The 17,222-nt window shown below is 42.5% G+C and overlaps 1 protein-coding gene across 2 annotated transcripts in view; it reads right to left on the bottom strand.

Moving 5' to 3' along the window:
• LOC134348632 (TRAF family member-associated NF-kappa-B activator-like) overlaps window positions 1-17,222 on the bottom strand; it is a 103,019-nt gene that overhangs the window by 70,782 nt on the left and 15,015 nt on the right. For both annotated transcript variants that reach the window (XM_063052322.1, XM_063052323.1), the window contains exons 2-4: window positions 15,423-15,555; window positions 14,498-14,582; window positions 4,094-4,248 (exon numbers count right to left, since the gene is read on the bottom strand). In XM_063052322.1, the coding sequence (XP_062908392.1) occupies window positions 4,094-4,248; window positions 14,498-14,582; window positions 15,423-15,521 (339 nt within the window). In that variant the 5' untranslated portion in view covers window positions 15,522-15,555. The remainder of the gene's footprint in view (window positions 1-4,093; window positions 4,249-14,497; window positions 14,583-15,422; window positions 15,556-17,222) is intronic.

The raw sequence follows: 17,222 nt of genomic DNA, 5'->3' as shown, positions 1-17,222 counted from the left end.
TCTTACTCCACCTTATTTCCTCCTTTGCTTAGCCTATAGAATAAGAAATTTCACAACACATACCAGTGTTATTAAACCTGATTCTGATTTACTCAACAGTACATTGCTCCCTCTACTGTTTGTTAGATCTAATTAAATAGATTATTTTTGATCTTACTTTCCTTCTCTGACCTTCTGGGAACACTTTGTACTTGAAACACATTTCAGTTACTGCCACATCATCATCTCACATAGCTACCTGTGCCTTAACTTCACTGATTTACCAAAATATACAACTCATATACAGTACATACACAAAATAACCTTGATTATTTCCATTTTCAATTACTCCAGTAAAACTCTTACATTGATTTTATCCAGTGTGAACTGTTCTTCTTTCGCCTTTTTCCCCCTTTATCTTGGTACTTCCCCTCCCTCTAATTCCAGTTGCTGATCTCTCTTATACTTGACTGCTTTGCTCGTTCCATGGTCAAGTTACGTTTCCATCTTTGCTTTCCTAAACAATCACTTGCTCAAACCACCCCTATCCTTCATTTCCAACTTAGTTTTTCTCCCTTTTTAAACCCTCCCCATTAGAAATAGCAAGACCTTTTGTGATGATATTGGTCCCATTCACGGTGAACCTGTTCGCCATTTGCAACAGAAACAGTCTGAATTCCGCAGAAATCTAAAGCATTCCCTCCTTCACCATCCTTCCAGCAACACAATCATCTTTTGTATTTTCCTATTCTGGACACATAACACTGTTACTACCTTAAACACAGTAATCTAGAGGTTACTACCTTTAAGGCTTCTGTCCTTTAACAATTTCCTACCTCTCTAATCTCATTCTATAGTAGTTACACACTTGGTACTGATTTAGGCCATAACTTCACTCTGTTTACCATTCCCTTTCAAACTCTTTTACAGCTGTTGACTATTCACATCCTTGACCCTAGCAAAATGTCCTCAAGTCACATCTACAACCACTGAAATGCTTATCGGTTTCACCACAACCACTGTTGTTCTGTCAGTTTTCTTCTTTCCTTTCTGTTCAGCTGAGCCACTGGTGGCGTCACACCCTGTCCCAGCGTACTCCACTGAGGAATCGACACCCCCACCAATATCAAAAGTGGAACATCTATTTGGGGGAAGATATGATCTCAGGGACTCATTATTGATAGTCTATCTATCAGCCGCTCCTCCCGCCCCGGCGCTCACTCACTCTTAAAACTACAGCATTATGACTTCTCTAAACATGACACCCACTAAGTTCTCAGCCTTGTTGATATGTAACAGTGTTACCTACTGATTCCTCAACTCTGAGACCCAGAATTAAAGCGGTTGCAGGTGGAGACATTTCCCGTGAAGTCTAGGACTCTGGGGAAAACTTGTCTTGCGTTTCATCTGTATGGATCAATTATTACAACAGTACACCAAGGTAGTACAAGGTAAAACAATGAGAGTCCAGTATTAAGTGTTGCAAGAGTGGACAGAAAATACAAAAAGTATGAGGCGTAAAGGGACTTGGGATTCCTTGTGCAGGATTCCCTGAAGGTTAATTTTCAACATTCATTTCAAGAGGACTAGAATATAAAAGCAAGGATGTAATGTTGAGACTTTATAAAGCAGTGATGAGGCCTCGGAGTATTGTGAGCAGTTTTGGATCCCTTATCTTAAGGACATGCTGAAATTGGACAGGGCTCAAAGAAGGTTCACGAAAATGATTCTGGGATTAAACGGCTAGTCATAAGAAAAGTGTTTGATGGCTCTGGGCCTGTAGTCACTGGAATTCAGAAGAATGAGGGGTGGCTTCGTTGAAACCTTGATAGAGTGGATGTGGAAAGGATGTTTCCTATGGTGGGAGAGTCGAGGACCAGAGGACACAGCCTCAAAATAGAAGGGCATCCTTTTAGAACAGAGATGAGGAGAAACTTCTTTAGCCAGAGAATGGTGAATCTGTGGAATTCTTTGCCACAGGCAGCTGTGGAGGCCAAGTCTTTATGTATATTTAAGACAGAAGTTGATAGATTCTTGATTAGTCAGGTCATGAAGAGATATGGGGAGAAGGCAGGAGACTGGGGTAGAGAGGAAAGTTGGATCAGCCATGATGAAATGGTGAAGCAGACTCAATGGGCCAAATGGCCTAATTCTGCTCCTATGTCTTATGGTGTAATACAGATAAAATGCAGTGCAGGAGATCAGGCGCAAAGCCACAAGGAGATAAGATTGTGAGGTCAAGAGTTCACCTTATCACACCAGGGAACCATTCAATAGTCTTAATAATAAGACAAAAGCCGTCATTGAGTCTGGCGCTTTCAGACTTTGTATCTTCTGCCCAAAGGGAGCAGGGAGAAGAGGGAATGTTTGGGGGCGGGTGGAATCTTTGATTTACCAAAGCAGTGCAAATTCTACATTTGTCATAAACATTGGAGAAACCACGAGAAGAAAGTCTGTTTGTGGAGCGCCTCTTCCGTTCGGTCCACAGATGCTGATATTCAAAGGGTTGAGATCTTTAAGTTCCTAGAAGTGAACATCACCTGTCTTGGTCTACACAGAGCACGGTCACAGGAAGGAAGCATCCATCAAGAATTCCCACCATGTGGGCCATGCTCTCTTCTTGCTGCTGCCATCAGGAAGGTACCAGAGCCTCAGGACTCACATCACCAGGTTCAAGAGTAGTTATTACCCCTTAGCCATTAGGCTCTTGAACCAGAGGGAATAACTTCACTTGCCCCATCTCTGAAATGTTACCACTACCCACGGACTCACTTTCAAGGACCCTTCATCTCATGTTCTCAATATTTATTGATCATTTATTTTTTTTTTCCTTTTAAAATTTGCACAATTTGTTGTCTTGTGCACCTTGATTGTTTGTCCATCCTGCTGGGGGCCGGTTTTTTTAAAAATATATTGAGATACAGTGCAGAATAGGCCCTTCTGGCCCTTTGAGCTGTGCTGCCCAGCAACCCCGGAGTTAATCCTATCCTGACCACAGGACAGTTTACAATGATCAATTAACCTACCAAGCAGTACATCTTTGGACTGTGCGGAAGAAACTGGAGCACCTGGTGAAAACCCACACGGTCATGGAAAGAACGTACAAACTCAGTACAGGTAGCGGGTTAGGAATTGAACCCGGATCACTGGTACTCCAAAGCACTGTGTTAACCACTATGCTATTTTCATTGATTCTACTGTGTCTGTTGTATTTACTGTTAATGCCTGCAATAAAATTAATCAGGGCTGTACTGTATATGGTGATACTTTGATAATAAATTTATCTTGAACTTTGGTTCTACCTTTGCGAAGAAAGCTCACCAACACTTCTACATCCTCCGGAGGCTTAAGAAATCTGGCACATTCTCTTTGTCCCTTAGCAATTTTTATCCAACCACCATAGAAAGCACCCTAGCTGGATGCATCATGGATTGGTATGGCAGCTGTTCTACCCATTACTGCAAGAATGTCTGCCTGTCGCCAACACACTCCTCCCGTTGGCTCCCCTTCCCCCATTGTTTTTAAATCGCCCAACCTACTTTTTATTTGATGCCTTTTCTTTCCAAATTCCATCATCTCATGCCTTTTGCAGCCTTCATCTATCACCTCCAGCTTCAGCCACTAGTTCTCCTTCCCTCCTCCACCTGACTCCATCCTCCAATCAAGGCCTCCTACTTAAAGCTTGCCAGCCCTTGCTCCTCACCCCTTTATATTGACTATTTCCACACTGTTCTCAGTCCATGTGAAGGGTCTCAATCTGAAATGTTGACTGTCCGTTTCCCTCTATGAATGCTGCCTAATCAACCCAGTAAATGGAATAAGGGACAAGTTGGTGGTTGGAGAGTCTTAGGTTTGACTCCTCATCTAGGCTAGTCAACCTCAGCTGCGCCTGCAGTGCACCACTATACCTCTGGCATAAGGAATAATGCAAGTGAGTAGGCAGCACCTACTGATCATTTTCCAATGATACCTGCTGGAAGTACACATTTTGTTAATAAATCAGAGTTGGTTGTAATCCCTCCAAGATTGAAGAGCCACATATACAAACACAATTTAAATGTTAAGATTACACATTCATTCCAAGCAGTTGTAATTTTACATGAATTAAGTTTACCTTGCAAACTCTTTCCCGTTCTAATGCTACTTTCAAATCCTCCAGCGATTCAGATGCAGCAGGATGCTGTGCCTCATTTCTTCTGCCTTTCAGCAAGTCACCCTCAGTTACTTGTGGCAAAGTGTTCAGAGCCTGAACTTGACCAGGAATATTACCTGCAAAGAGTTCAGTACCAAAAAAGATCAATGTGAAAGTAACCATTACCTGCTAGTGGTAAATCATTGTTCACTGATGTATCTATTTCTCTTTCTCTTATTTAGTCAATTAAAATGTTTAGTTCAAGCAATTAAATTGCTCTCTTTTTATGTACATCTTATCCCTCTATTTTTCCAGAAGAGCTTTGGATTTGCAAAACTCACTCACTCCAAAGAGTGAAACCTTCATTTAGGACATCCCTGATCAAAGGCTGAGATCAGATACAAGGGCAAGCTCGACCATCCATTCATAGCCATAGAGAAATGCAGCACAGAAGCAGGCACTTCATTCCAACTAGTCTGTGCTGAACCTTTTAAACTGCCTACTCCCATCGACCTGCATCGGGACAATAACCCTCCATACCCTTATCATCCATGTAGCTATCCAAACTTCTCTCAAACATTGAAATCGAGCTCGTATACATCTCTTGCACTGGCAGCTCATTTCCCCACTCTCACGACCATCTGAGTGAAGCTTCCCCTCATGTTCCCCTTAAACATTTCATGGTTCACTCTTAATGCATGACCTCTGGTTGTTGTCCTACCCAACCTCAGTGGAAAAATGCTCTGGTATAAAAGGCAATCCTTGAATTTTGTTACATGATGTTATTGAGTCAAATCATCTACTTTGGCAAAAATCTGCCGTTCTCAAAAATATCAAACAGAATCTAAAATCAGACATAAAAATACAAATTTATAATGGTCGTCCACAAGAATGGGCCAAATGAACATTAATGTCAAAACAGTATTAAAGAAAGAAAGGCGTGGAAGAGTGTTTCCTCAGTTAAATCAGAGGATATTCTTACAGGTGGAACTAGGACTTAATTGGCCTTTATTAATCAAAGTGTTGAGTATAAGAGCTGGAATGTTATGATGAGATTGTATAAGGCATTGGTGAGGCCGAATCTGGAGCACCGTGTTCAGTTTTAGTCACCAAATTACAGGAAAGATATAAATAAGGTTGAAAGAGTACAGAGAAGGTTTACAAGGATGTTGCCGGAACTTGAGAAACTCAGTTACAGAGAAAGGTTGAATAGGTTAGGACTTTATTCCCTGGAGTGTAGAAGAATGAGGGGAGATTTGATAGAGGTATATAAAATTATGATGGGTATAGATAGAGTGAATGCAAGCACGCTTTTTCCACTGAGGCAAGGGGAGAAAAGAACCAGAGGATATGGGTTAAGGGTGAGGGGGGGAAAAGTTTAAAGGGAACATTAGGGGGGGCTTCTTCACACAGAGAGTGGTGGGAGTATGGAATGAGCTGCCAGACGAGGTGGTAAATGCGGGTTCTTTTTTAACATTTAAGAATAAATTGGACAGATACATGGATGGGAGGTGTATGGAGGGATATGGTCCATGTGCAGGTCAGAGAGACTAGGCAGAAAATGGTTCGGCACAGCCAAGAAGGGCCAAAAGGCCTGTTTCTGTGCTGTAGTTTTTCTATGGTTTCTATGGTAATGAAAGTGAGTGTGGGGTGTATGGGGTGTCCAGGGAGGGGAAGCACCTCTGGTGAAGGAGCGTGTCTTGACCATTCTGGGGCAGCTCACTCAACTGTGGCTCCAAGTAGCTGTTTGCATCAACAGTGACCACACCCCAGTACACCGCTTCGACAGGCAGGCTAAACCAGGTGAGGATAGTTGGCGGTCCTCACACCCCGGTGAGACCTCTCCAACTGAGACCCTTCTTCAGGACTGGAAAGGATGAGGGAAGACACCAGAATAAAAAGGTGGAGGAAGGGGAAGGAGGAGAGCTAGAAGATGATAGGTGAAGCCAGGTGGGTAGAAAAGATAAAGGGCTGGAGAAGAAGGAACCTGATAGGAGAGGAGAATGGTTTGTTTGATTAACATTCACCAGAGGGAAATATTTCCTATGCCAATAACTACAAGTAGCAGTTGTTTAAATAGAAAATTGCAGTACAAACAACCTTAAAAAGATTTTTAGTGTTCTTCCTGACCTCAATGCATCCATTTAATAACCATGCCTGCAAGCCAGTAACCTTGGCTACTGTAGTAACTGTGCAGAGACCTAAGCCAAGTTTAAAAAAAATCTATGATATAGGTCTGATTTTATGAGGAAGAAACGGGGAAAAGTTTCAACATTCCAGGAACTTAAAATAACAATTACTTGAGATCCTGTCTTATTAATAGGGGTTTGATTGTGAAGGGAAGGGTCAGTTCATCACCTAGTTCAAGGTTGGTAGAGATTACTCATCGAGAAAGATTTGCTTGAAAGACCAAATGGAAACATTTATTCTCTAACTGTCCCACAAGGAGGACCACAAGAAGACCAACAAGGATATTCACTGTATGGACCACACTGTTCCTGCACTTCAACAGTTATTTGGAGCAGGAGAAGGTGGCGGTGCGACGCAGCGCGCGCGGCCTCTCCGGTGATGAATATCTGTAATCTGTCAAGTAGGAGGCCATGCACAATTCTGATGTGGGCGAATATGATCTTTCCATGACAATGATTGTTCTCGGCAAATGTTTCTACAGAATTGCTCTGCCATTGCCTTCAGGGCAGTGTATTTACAAGACGGGTGACCCCAGCCACTATCAATACTCTTCAGAGATTGCCTGGTGGCAGTGATCGCATAACCAGGACTTGTGATCTGCACCAGCTGCTCATATGACCATGGCTTCACGTGACCCTGATCAGGGGCTAAGCAAGTGCCACACCTTGCCCAAGGGTGACCTGCAGTCAAGATATCCATGGGAATCAGTAGGTTTATAAAAGATGTTGCTCAACAGTTTGTCTCCAGAGATGAAGACAGAGAGATCGAGAAAGAGGAGCGAGGTGTCAGAAATGGACCGAGTGAACTTAAGGGCAGGGTGAAAGTTGGAGGCAAAGTTGATGAAACTGATGAGCTCAGCACGGGTGCATGAAGCAGCACCAATGCAGTCGTCGATGTAGTGGAAGCATTACCGGGGAAGGCTTAGAACATGGACTGTTTTATGTTTAACAGCTCTGTTATCTGTTTAGATTTGAGAATTCAGTTTAATATTACTGATGCTCAAATGTTATACAATTTGTTGCAGTAATGGTTAAAGTGGGATGTTACACGGCACATAATGAACGAAAATCTGTGCCCCTCACAATTTCGTACACATCCTTTCAGCCTTCTCCACTTCAAAGCAAACAGATCCAACCTATTCTCATAAAACATGCACTTTTATTCCGGGCAACATCAGTGGTGAGAAGAAAGACATTGACTTAGGCTGTGCTCTGGTGAATAATTAAACAGAGCTGAAACCTGTCATCACTGAAATGCAGATTTCTCCACTCTGGAGTTAGCTGCCATGGCGAAGTGCTTAGGCTGTCCGTGAGAGTGGATCATGAATGAATGGCACAGAAGCTCTGCCCTGAGATGTGGGGCCCAAGCATGGCTGACACCGTGATGACAGTGGTGATCGTTGTGGACTGGCAGCAGGCTACTCCCATCTGTTGAGAAAACCACAGATCCTATTGTAACTCTCAGTCTGAGGCCAACATGAGAGGAACCTTCTGGAGGGCAAATCCACGGAAAACGTTCAGCCCAGATGGGGTACCTGGTCGAGCACCAAAGACCTGCGCTGATCAACTGGCCAGAGTGTTCACTGAGATTTCTAATCCTCTCACTTCGGCAGTCTGCGGTACTCAGCTGCTTTAAGCAGGCTTCAGTTATACCAGTGCCCAATAATGTGGTAATCTGACTATTGTGCAGAAGCACTTATATCTACTGTGAAGTGCTTTGACAGGTTGGTGATGAAACATATCAACTCTGCCTGAGAAGCAACTTGGATCCGCTCCATTTTGACTACCATCATAACAGGTCCACAGCAGATGCCATTACACTCAACCCCAGAACATCTGGACAGCAAAGGTGCATACATCAGGATGCTCTTCATTGACTACAGCTCAGCAATCAATACTATCATCCCCTCAAGACTAATCAACAATCTTCAAGACCTCGGCCTCAATACCTCCTTGAGCAACTGGATGCTTGATTCCCTCACTTGCAGGCCCCTGTCAGTTTGGATCAGCACAACATCTGCTCTACAATCTCTATCAGCACATATGCACCACAAAGCTGTGTGCATAACCCCCCTACTTGCTTTATACCTATGACTGTGAGGCTAAACACAACTCCAATGCCATATTTAAGTTTGCCTGACGACAACACCATCATTGGCTGAATCAAAGGCCGTGATGAATCAGCATAAAGGAGGGAAATTGAAAATCTGGTTGAGTGCTACCTCTCACTCAATGTCAGTAAGACCAAGGAACTGATTATTGATGACAGGAGGAGGAAACTGGAGGTCTAGGAGCCAGTCCTCATAAAGAAATCATTATCATTTCAGAGTATCTATCCTGGGTCTAGCATGCAAGTCGCAGTACAAAGAAAGCAGTCAAGGCTTGATGACTGAAGCCCTGGGTGTATGAGTCTTCGAACCCACAGGGGAAGTCGGAGGCCCAGTGGAGACTGGAAGCCCGGAGGCAGCCCAGAAGACTGTGTCCCTGCTCTGGTTCTTTGCCTTCTCGAATTGCCAATGAGTTATCAACTGGCTCAACTGCTGTACTCCTCTCTCCTCCTCGAACCTTACCCTCTCTAAGCACACTGCCCTCCTCTCTCTCTCCACACCAATCCTAACCTTAGCATCAAACTCAGAAACAAAATGGGTGCTGCTGTAGCGTACTGGACTGATCTTTACATTGCTGAGGCCAGTAACTCTCAGACACCCCTGTATACCTACCCTTTGAAGGGGTCTCCACTCTCAACCGTCAGTAAACGGTGTCTGGTATCATCACTGCCTTCATCACCTCTGGAGAACTCCCATCAACTATGTGATGGAGACCACTCAGTAAGTGCAATCCTTACACACGCGCACTCACACAGATACAAACATCACCCTGTCATTCTGCTGTCGTTGTGCTGAGTGTGCACACTTCAATGTCTTCCCCGGTATATTCTCATAATAGTCATAAATCGAGCTGATGCACTCAGGTTGACTTTATGCTGCCTTTCCCGCCAAATATTCCATTTCTTTAGTAATGAGGATGTGTAAATGTGCATGTTGTTTCCATACTGTATTCAATGTAGCTACTTTGGCTTATTTTGTAATGTGATTATAACTACATTGTGGGATGCACCATATTCTAACTCGTGTAGTTTTTGGTTAACCTTGAGGGTAATTAAGGGTGGTATGTCCTTGAGCCGAAAAAAAAAAGGCGCTCTTCATCCTCAGCGGGGAGAGGTCGAGAATCAGGAATTCACACTGAACCATAAGTTCAGAGCCAATATTGTGTTTTCTGGGAAATATCTTTTTGCAAATACTGGCAGTTTTCCTTTCAATATTTTCGCTAATTTTTGCAAGTTTCATTTTTGATGCACCTAATAAACACCCTCGCACCAAATTGAAAGTGACTCCTATGGTCATAACTCATGTATCTAACACACTGCCACCAAACTCATAGTTCCCTTACCCTGCACTACTTGTGGATCCTACCCAAGATCCACAAACCTGACTATCCAGGTAGGTCTATTGCCTCTGCCTGCTCCTGACCCATTGAACTAATGTCCTCATACCTATCATTCTTTCCCCGTTGGTTCAGTACCTTTCCACCTACATATACACTTCACATGCTTTGATCTCCTCACTAACTTTCAATTACCTGGTCCTGACTGCCTCACTTTTACCATGGATGTCCATGGGTACACTTCTATCCCTCATCAGGGAGACCTTAAAGATCTCCACTTTTTCCTCAATAAAAGAACAAACCAGTTCCTCTCCACCACCACCCTCCTCCATCTGGCAGGACTGGTCCTCACCCACAACAGGTTTTCCGTTTGGTTCCCCCCCCTTTCTCCAGGTTTGGGGAATAGCCATGAGCACCCACATGGGCCCTGGCTATGCCTGCCTTTTCGCTGGCAACATAAAACAGTCCATGTTCCAAGCCTTCCCCGGTAATGCTTCCACTACATCGACGACTGCATTGGTACTGCTTCATGCATCCATGCTGAGCTCAACAGTTTCATCAACTTTGCCTCCAACTTTCACCCTGCCCTTAAATTCACTCGGTCCATTTCTGACACCTCTCTCCACTTTCTCGATCTCTCTGTCTCCATCTCTGGAGACAAACTGTTGAGCAACATCTTTTATAAACCTACCGATTCCCATGGATATCTTGACTATAGCTCTTCACACACTGTCTCCTGTAAAAAATGCTATTCCCTTTTCTCAGTTCCTTCATCTCTATCACGTCTGCTCCCAGGATGAGACTTTCCAGGACATCAGAGATGTCCTCCTTCAAAGAATGGGCTATCCCTTTCTCCATCATTGATACTGTGTTCACCTGCATCTCCTTCATTTCCTGAACATCGGCGCTCACCCCATCTTCCCACCAACTTAAGAGTGATAGCGCTTGTACCACCCCATGAGCCTCCGCATCCAACACATCATTCTCCATAATGTCCACCAACTCCCAAGGAGATCCTATCACCAAGCATATATATATCTTCCCCGCCCCTCCATTTTCTGCAGCGATCACTCCCCTCTGTGATCCCTTGTCCACTTGTTCCTCACCCACTAATGTCCTTCCCAGCACTTATCCCTGCAAGTGGCCAAAATGCTGCACTTGCTCATTTATCTCCTCCCTCACCTCCACTCAGGGCCTCATAAACACCTTCCAGGCGAAACAACATTTCACCTGTGAATCTGCTGGAGTTGTCTATTGTGTCTGGTGCTCCCAATGCAGCCTCCTCTACCTTGGTAAGACCCATCGTACATTGGGAGATGGTTTGTTGAACACCTCCACCCATCCACCAAAAGCGGGACTTCCCAGTGGCCAAACTTTTAATTTTGATTGTCATTCCAACATGTCGGTCTTCTGTTACAATGAGGCCACCTTCAGAGTGGAGAAGAAACACCTTAAATTCCACCTTGGTAGCCTCTAACCTGATGGTACATATATCAATTTAAATGTTCCTTTCTCTTCCCCTCTTCTTCTGTTCCCCATTATGGATCATTACCTCTTCTCACCTGCCTATCACCTCCCCCGGGTCCCTTCCTCCTCCCCTCCCTCCTATGGCCCACTCTCCTCTCCTATCAGATTCCTTTCTCTCCAAGCAAACCTTTTCTACCCACCTGGCTTCAACTATCACCTTCTCACTATCCTCCTTTCCCTCTCCCCACTTTTTTATTTTGACTTCTTCCCCCTTCCTTACCTGAAGAAGGGTCTTGGCCTGAAATGACGACTGTTTATTCACGTTCATAGATGCTGCCTGACTTGCTGAGTACCTCCAGCATTTTGCGTGTGTTGCTTTGTTTTGCTGTTGTTGTTTTATTGCTTATGTTCTACTGAACACGGTGGGCATACTATGTTAGCACCAGAATGTGTGGTGACCCTTTCAAAATGCCCCCAGTACATCCTTAGTTTGTGTTGGTTGTTAACACAAATGAGATATTTCACTCTATGGTTTGAGATACATGTGATAAATAAGTGAATCTTAATCCGAGCTGCACCTTGAGCCAAGTGCATTTCAGGATATTTAAAACACAAGCATTACCTAAAAATTTGAATAGTGCCAGAATAAGTTCTATTCCCAAAATGAAGAATATATCAAACCAACTAATGACGACACAATGTCTTCTCTTATTGATCAGGAAAATGATGGAAGCTGTCAACAGTACAGTAGCTGCCACTTTGGGCCTCATCACAGCCTTGTCCAAATATGGATAAAACAGCAAAAGAGACATGATGTAACAGATGTCAGAAAGTTCAGTGGTTCAACTAGTATCACAGAATGTATACAGTATACAACCTGAAATTCTTAGTCTTTGCAGACATCCACCAAACAAAACAAAGATCCCCATAGAATGACAGAAATGTCAGAACCTCAAGGACCAAACTGAACAGAAATCTGACTCCTCCTATAATGGAAATAACAACATACTCCTCACATATGTTAAACTAAAAGGGAATCTTCTGCCTACTGTCATACAAAACATTTAAATAAATGACCTGCTTCAAGAGAACAAATATGACCTCAAATCATCTCAATTAAAACTGCAATTCAGTGCTTTAATGCCAGATTTCCAGTCTTTGAAGTCTTAACCTCAGTCACCCCCAAATCATTCTGAAGGAGATTTAAAATTCACAATGAGAAGAATGGGTGAAATCTGGTGAAACATTAAAAACTAAATTATTATAAAAAGTATAAAAATCAAGAGTATGTGATACTGTTCCAGTCTTAGTAAATTCTAATGCAGTAAAAAAAAAAGGCAATATACAAAGTAAAAGCAATTCATCTAAGCATTTATAAAGCTGGCAGATGGCATCACAGTTAAGCAATTTATGTTACGCACAAAATTGGAAATACAATGATTAGTAGTAGGGTTTCATTCCATCTGTTTTCCAATTATGGAAGTAAAAGTTAAAATCAGAAACGAGTGCCAAGAGAATGAACAAGGCCTTATTCACAAAGTTTTTTTTTGGGGGGAGGGATGTTGCAGGATAGTGACAGAAAAACGAGAACAAAGGAGGAAAAGGAAACATGCAGCCATCATTGATGAATTGAAGACAGCCCAAGGAAAGTACAGTTGAGGAATACAACGCAAAAGGATAAGGAACTGAGAACAGTGGATTTGGTTAATACACATCGGGACAGTACATTTTGGCCCAATTAAGTGGCTACCCCAATTAGCAGAAGTTTCATGGAAATAGTCATAATGAGGCCTCCGTTGATTGGTACTGGCCACAGATATTGTGTCCTGTCTGCGTACAGTTGACACCCAAGCCAGGGCAGTACACTATGGCGAGAAAGCTGTAAGCATGAGAGAGTCTGCAGATGCTGGGAATCCAAACCAACACACACAAAATCTCCCAGTGGCCACACATTTTAATTCCACATCCCATTCCCATTCTGACATGTCTATCCACGGCGTCCTCTACTGTAAAGATGAAGCCACACTCAGGTTGGAGGAACAACACCTTATATTCCGTCTGGGTAGCCTCCAACCTGAGGGCGTGAATGTTGACTTCTCAAACTTCCGCTAATATCCCACCTCCCCCTCATACCCCATCCGTTATTTATTTATTTATATACACACATTCTTGTTCTCTCTCTCCTTTTTCTCCCTCTGTCCCTCTCACTATACCCCTTGCCCATCCTCTAGGCTTCCCCCCCCCCTTTCTTTCTCCCTAGGCCTCCTATCCCATATCCCTTTTGCCAATCAACTGTCCAGCTCTTGGCTCCATCCCTCCCCCTCCTGTCTTCTCCTATCATTTTGGATCTCCCCCTCCTCCTCCCACTTTCAAATCTCTTACTAGCTCTTCTTTCAGTTAGTCCTGACGAAGGGTGTCGGCCTGAAACGTCGACTGTACCTCTCCCTAGAGATGCTGCCTGGCCTGCTGTGTTCACCAGCAACTTTGATGTGTGTTGCTTGAATTTCCAGTATCTGCGGAATTCCTCGTGTTTACACACAAAATGCTGGAGGAACTCAGATCAGGCGGCATCTATGGAAAGGGTCTCAGCCCGAAACATCAACTGTTTATTCATTGCGCAGCTATGCACAAGTGCTTTCAACAATAGCATCCTCCAAATCTTCAGTTTCATTGTAACATTCAGGGTGATTGTGGATATCTTCAAATTCTTCATAGATCCTAACTTGTCGAAGTAGTGAAATTGTTTCATTTTCGCTCTTGGAGGTTTCTGGCTTTCTCAAGCCACAATGCTTGAAAACACACCAAATCAGTCCTGAATTGTCTTACGGCCCATTTCCCACCAACTATCAGTGACAAAAATCTCAGCTTTTTGAACACAAATACACGCAACAGACACTATTTAAAAACTGTTTGCTCTAAGCATGGTGTATGTAGTGTCTAACGGCCACACCATTGCATGCAACTGATGCTAGTTAGAAACTGTTTGGCAACAGGCTCCTATCTGAATTAAGTGGCATAGTGTCCCAAATAAATGAAGGGAATCCCTGATATGTTCTTGATTTAGTTTTTGCTTTTTAAGAGTTGTCACAAATAAGCAGTTGCCTTGATTAACTGATAGCCCAATTAACAAGAATCTGCTGTATTTCAAAATAACCTCATTCTTACATTGCAAAGAATAAACCCTGAGTGGCTACATATTAAAAAAACATGCAGGCCTGATGAATTTAAGTATTAGTGGTGATTGGAATAAAAAAAAATTCTGTATTGCTTGATAGCTACCACTTACCTCTGGGGGTGGTAGAGGCAACCTGTGACTGTAATTTTGTAATGATAGTTTGTTTCTTTTCCAGACTTTGTTCTAAGGCAGAAATCTGAATAAAAAGTAGAATTTGTACAAATAATTCTTTTAACTTTGTCTAAAATAGTTGATTCTATAATATAATGTAAATACAGATGTTTTACAAAAGTACACATCTATGGTGCCCAAGACTTTTGCACAGTATTGTATTTGGCAACATGCAGCAAAGAGCGAGTTTGTAAATCTGGCAGAAGCAAAGGATGTTGGGAATGGCGAGAGGAGAGTGTCGTGGGAGAGATATGGGACAGGTGGCAGAGGAGGAGTGCCGGAGCAGGGAGTGGCATGAGTGCAGAGAAACCCAGCCCCGTGACACTAGGCAATGTCCTTTGATTCCAAACAATTGGTTCATTGATCCTTACAGAATGTCTCTCTGGTGCCTCCTGCTCTCTCCCCTCTCCCCTCCTCTTTTTCCAATCTTGATTCCCCTCTCCTTGCTCCCTTCCCACTCTCAGCCCACATTAGAGACCCAGATCAGAATCAGGTTTATTATCACTTACATATGTTATGATTTTTTTTTGCAGCAGTAGAGTACCGTAAATAAAATTACTACAGTACTGTGCAAACGTCTTAAGCACCCCAGCCATATGTATGGGCTTAAGATTTTCGCACAGGACTGCAAAGTCAAAATCCAAACATTTTTATCATGTTGTGATATCCAATAGTGATTAAAAGATACAGAAGGAATTTAGTAAGTAAGTCTGTTGTTAAATTTGTTAAGCTGCAAGAAAATGTAAGTCACTGTAATTAATTCAGATTCTCATCTGGATACTTGAGACAATTCATTAATTTTCATTGAAATTCACATCCGCGATATTCTACTAAGTACTCAATAATCTATGAACAGATTACATACCTGTTGTTCTAATGTTTTCTTGATGGTGTCTCTCTCCACACATACCTGACGATATGCATCAAAAGCCTTGTTGAGCTGCTCTCCAATATTTTTATCCATATTTACCAAAGGGATATTACATAGTTAAAAATACCTGCAACACAAAAAAAATTGCTTGTTATAAACACTTGCATATCAACTTCAGAATATCATATAAAAAGCAGTAAAATCATAAATGCCAAATCTGTCCATTTTTATTGAGATACAGTATGGAACAGAGCTTTCCAGCTCCTTCAGCCAATCCCCCAATTTAATTTTAGCCTAATCAAGGGACATTTAACAAAGACCAATTAAATTACTAACTGGTATGTCTATGGATTGTGGGAGGAAACTCACGTAGTCATGGGGAAAATGTACAAGCTCTTTAGAGGCAGTGGCAGGAATTGAACTCAGGTTGCTTATACTGTAAAGTGGTGTGCTAACCACTACACTACTGTCCTCTGGCTGTTAGACAGAAACAAACAGACCCTAGAATGTGAAGTCCATCTTCCACTCAGCATTACAGACCCTTTTGTGATTACAATCAAATCAGTATCTAAACTCAGTGGCCACTTTTTTATGTACACCTGCTCATTAATGAAAATATTGAATCAGCCAATTGTGTGGCAGCAAATCAATGCATAAAAGCACACGGACCTGGTCAACAGGTTCAGCTCTTGTTCATTTCAAACTTCAAAAAGGGGAAGAAATATGAACTAAGCAACTTTGGTTATGGAGTAATTACTGGTGCCAGACAGGATGCTTTGAATATCTCAGAAAATGCTGATGTTCTGGCATTTCCAAGCACAACCATCAATAGAGCAGGACTTCCCAACCTGGGGTCCAAGAACCCCTTGCTTAATGGTATTGGTCTATGGCATAAAAAGAGCTAGGAATCCCTGCTCTAGAGTTTATAGAGAATGTGAGAAACCAAAAAAAACAACAATCTAGTAAGCGGCTGTTCTGTGGGCAAAAATGCCTTGTTAATGAGAGAGATCAGAAGAGAATAGCCAGACTGTTTCAGCTGACAGTAACTCGCATTACAACAGTGGTGTGCAGAAGAGCATCTCTCAATGTGCAACACGTTGAACCTGGAAGTGGATAGGTTACAGCAGCAGAAAACCACACTGGGTTCCACTCCTGTACCTAATAAAGTGGCCACTGAGCGCAAATTTATCAAAGGATGGCAAACAGACTTCTGTTCCTGCTACTCTTGAGGGCAGAACACTACATGAGCGAGTTTTACAGCTGTGCTACAACTCAGCTATCTATGCAAATGTGACATGACACGCCAGGTTAACAGGTTATCAGACTTGGCATGTTTCACAAAATAAAGCAAAGTGATGCACCTAAAATTCTTGAGGCCCCTCCCCAAAGATTGTGAGGTTTTATAAATATTATATGACATGAATATCTGAAATGTAAAAAAAACAATTTATAAACAAAGGACAAGGAAGACAAATATTACTTAGCAATACAATCACCTCTGGAATTCAAGCGGTTGATCTTCATTCCCCCCCCCCCCAGTATTTTGTGAAAACTATAAAGAATTTGAACATTTTAAAATACTTTCAATTTCATTGAATACACACTCAGAAAGTGTGACTACTTTTAGAAATGCTTCCATTTGCCCAGATAGCAAAGTAAATTAGCAATGAAGAGATCTTCATTTAACAATTTTGTCCAATGTTCTTTTAGTCATCATCATCATGTACCATGTTGTATCATGTAGGCGATCATGGTCCATGACATTGATCATTCTTGGCAAATGTTTCTACAGAA

This window comes from Mobula hypostoma, chromosome 6 (assembly GCF_963921235.1).
Source record: "Mobula hypostoma chromosome 6, sMobHyp1.1, whole genome shotgun sequence".
NCBI lineage: Eukaryota > Metazoa > Chordata > Chondrichthyes > Myliobatiformes > Myliobatidae > Mobula > Mobula hypostoma.
This window is presented reverse-complemented; position numbering and strand designations above follow the sequence as displayed.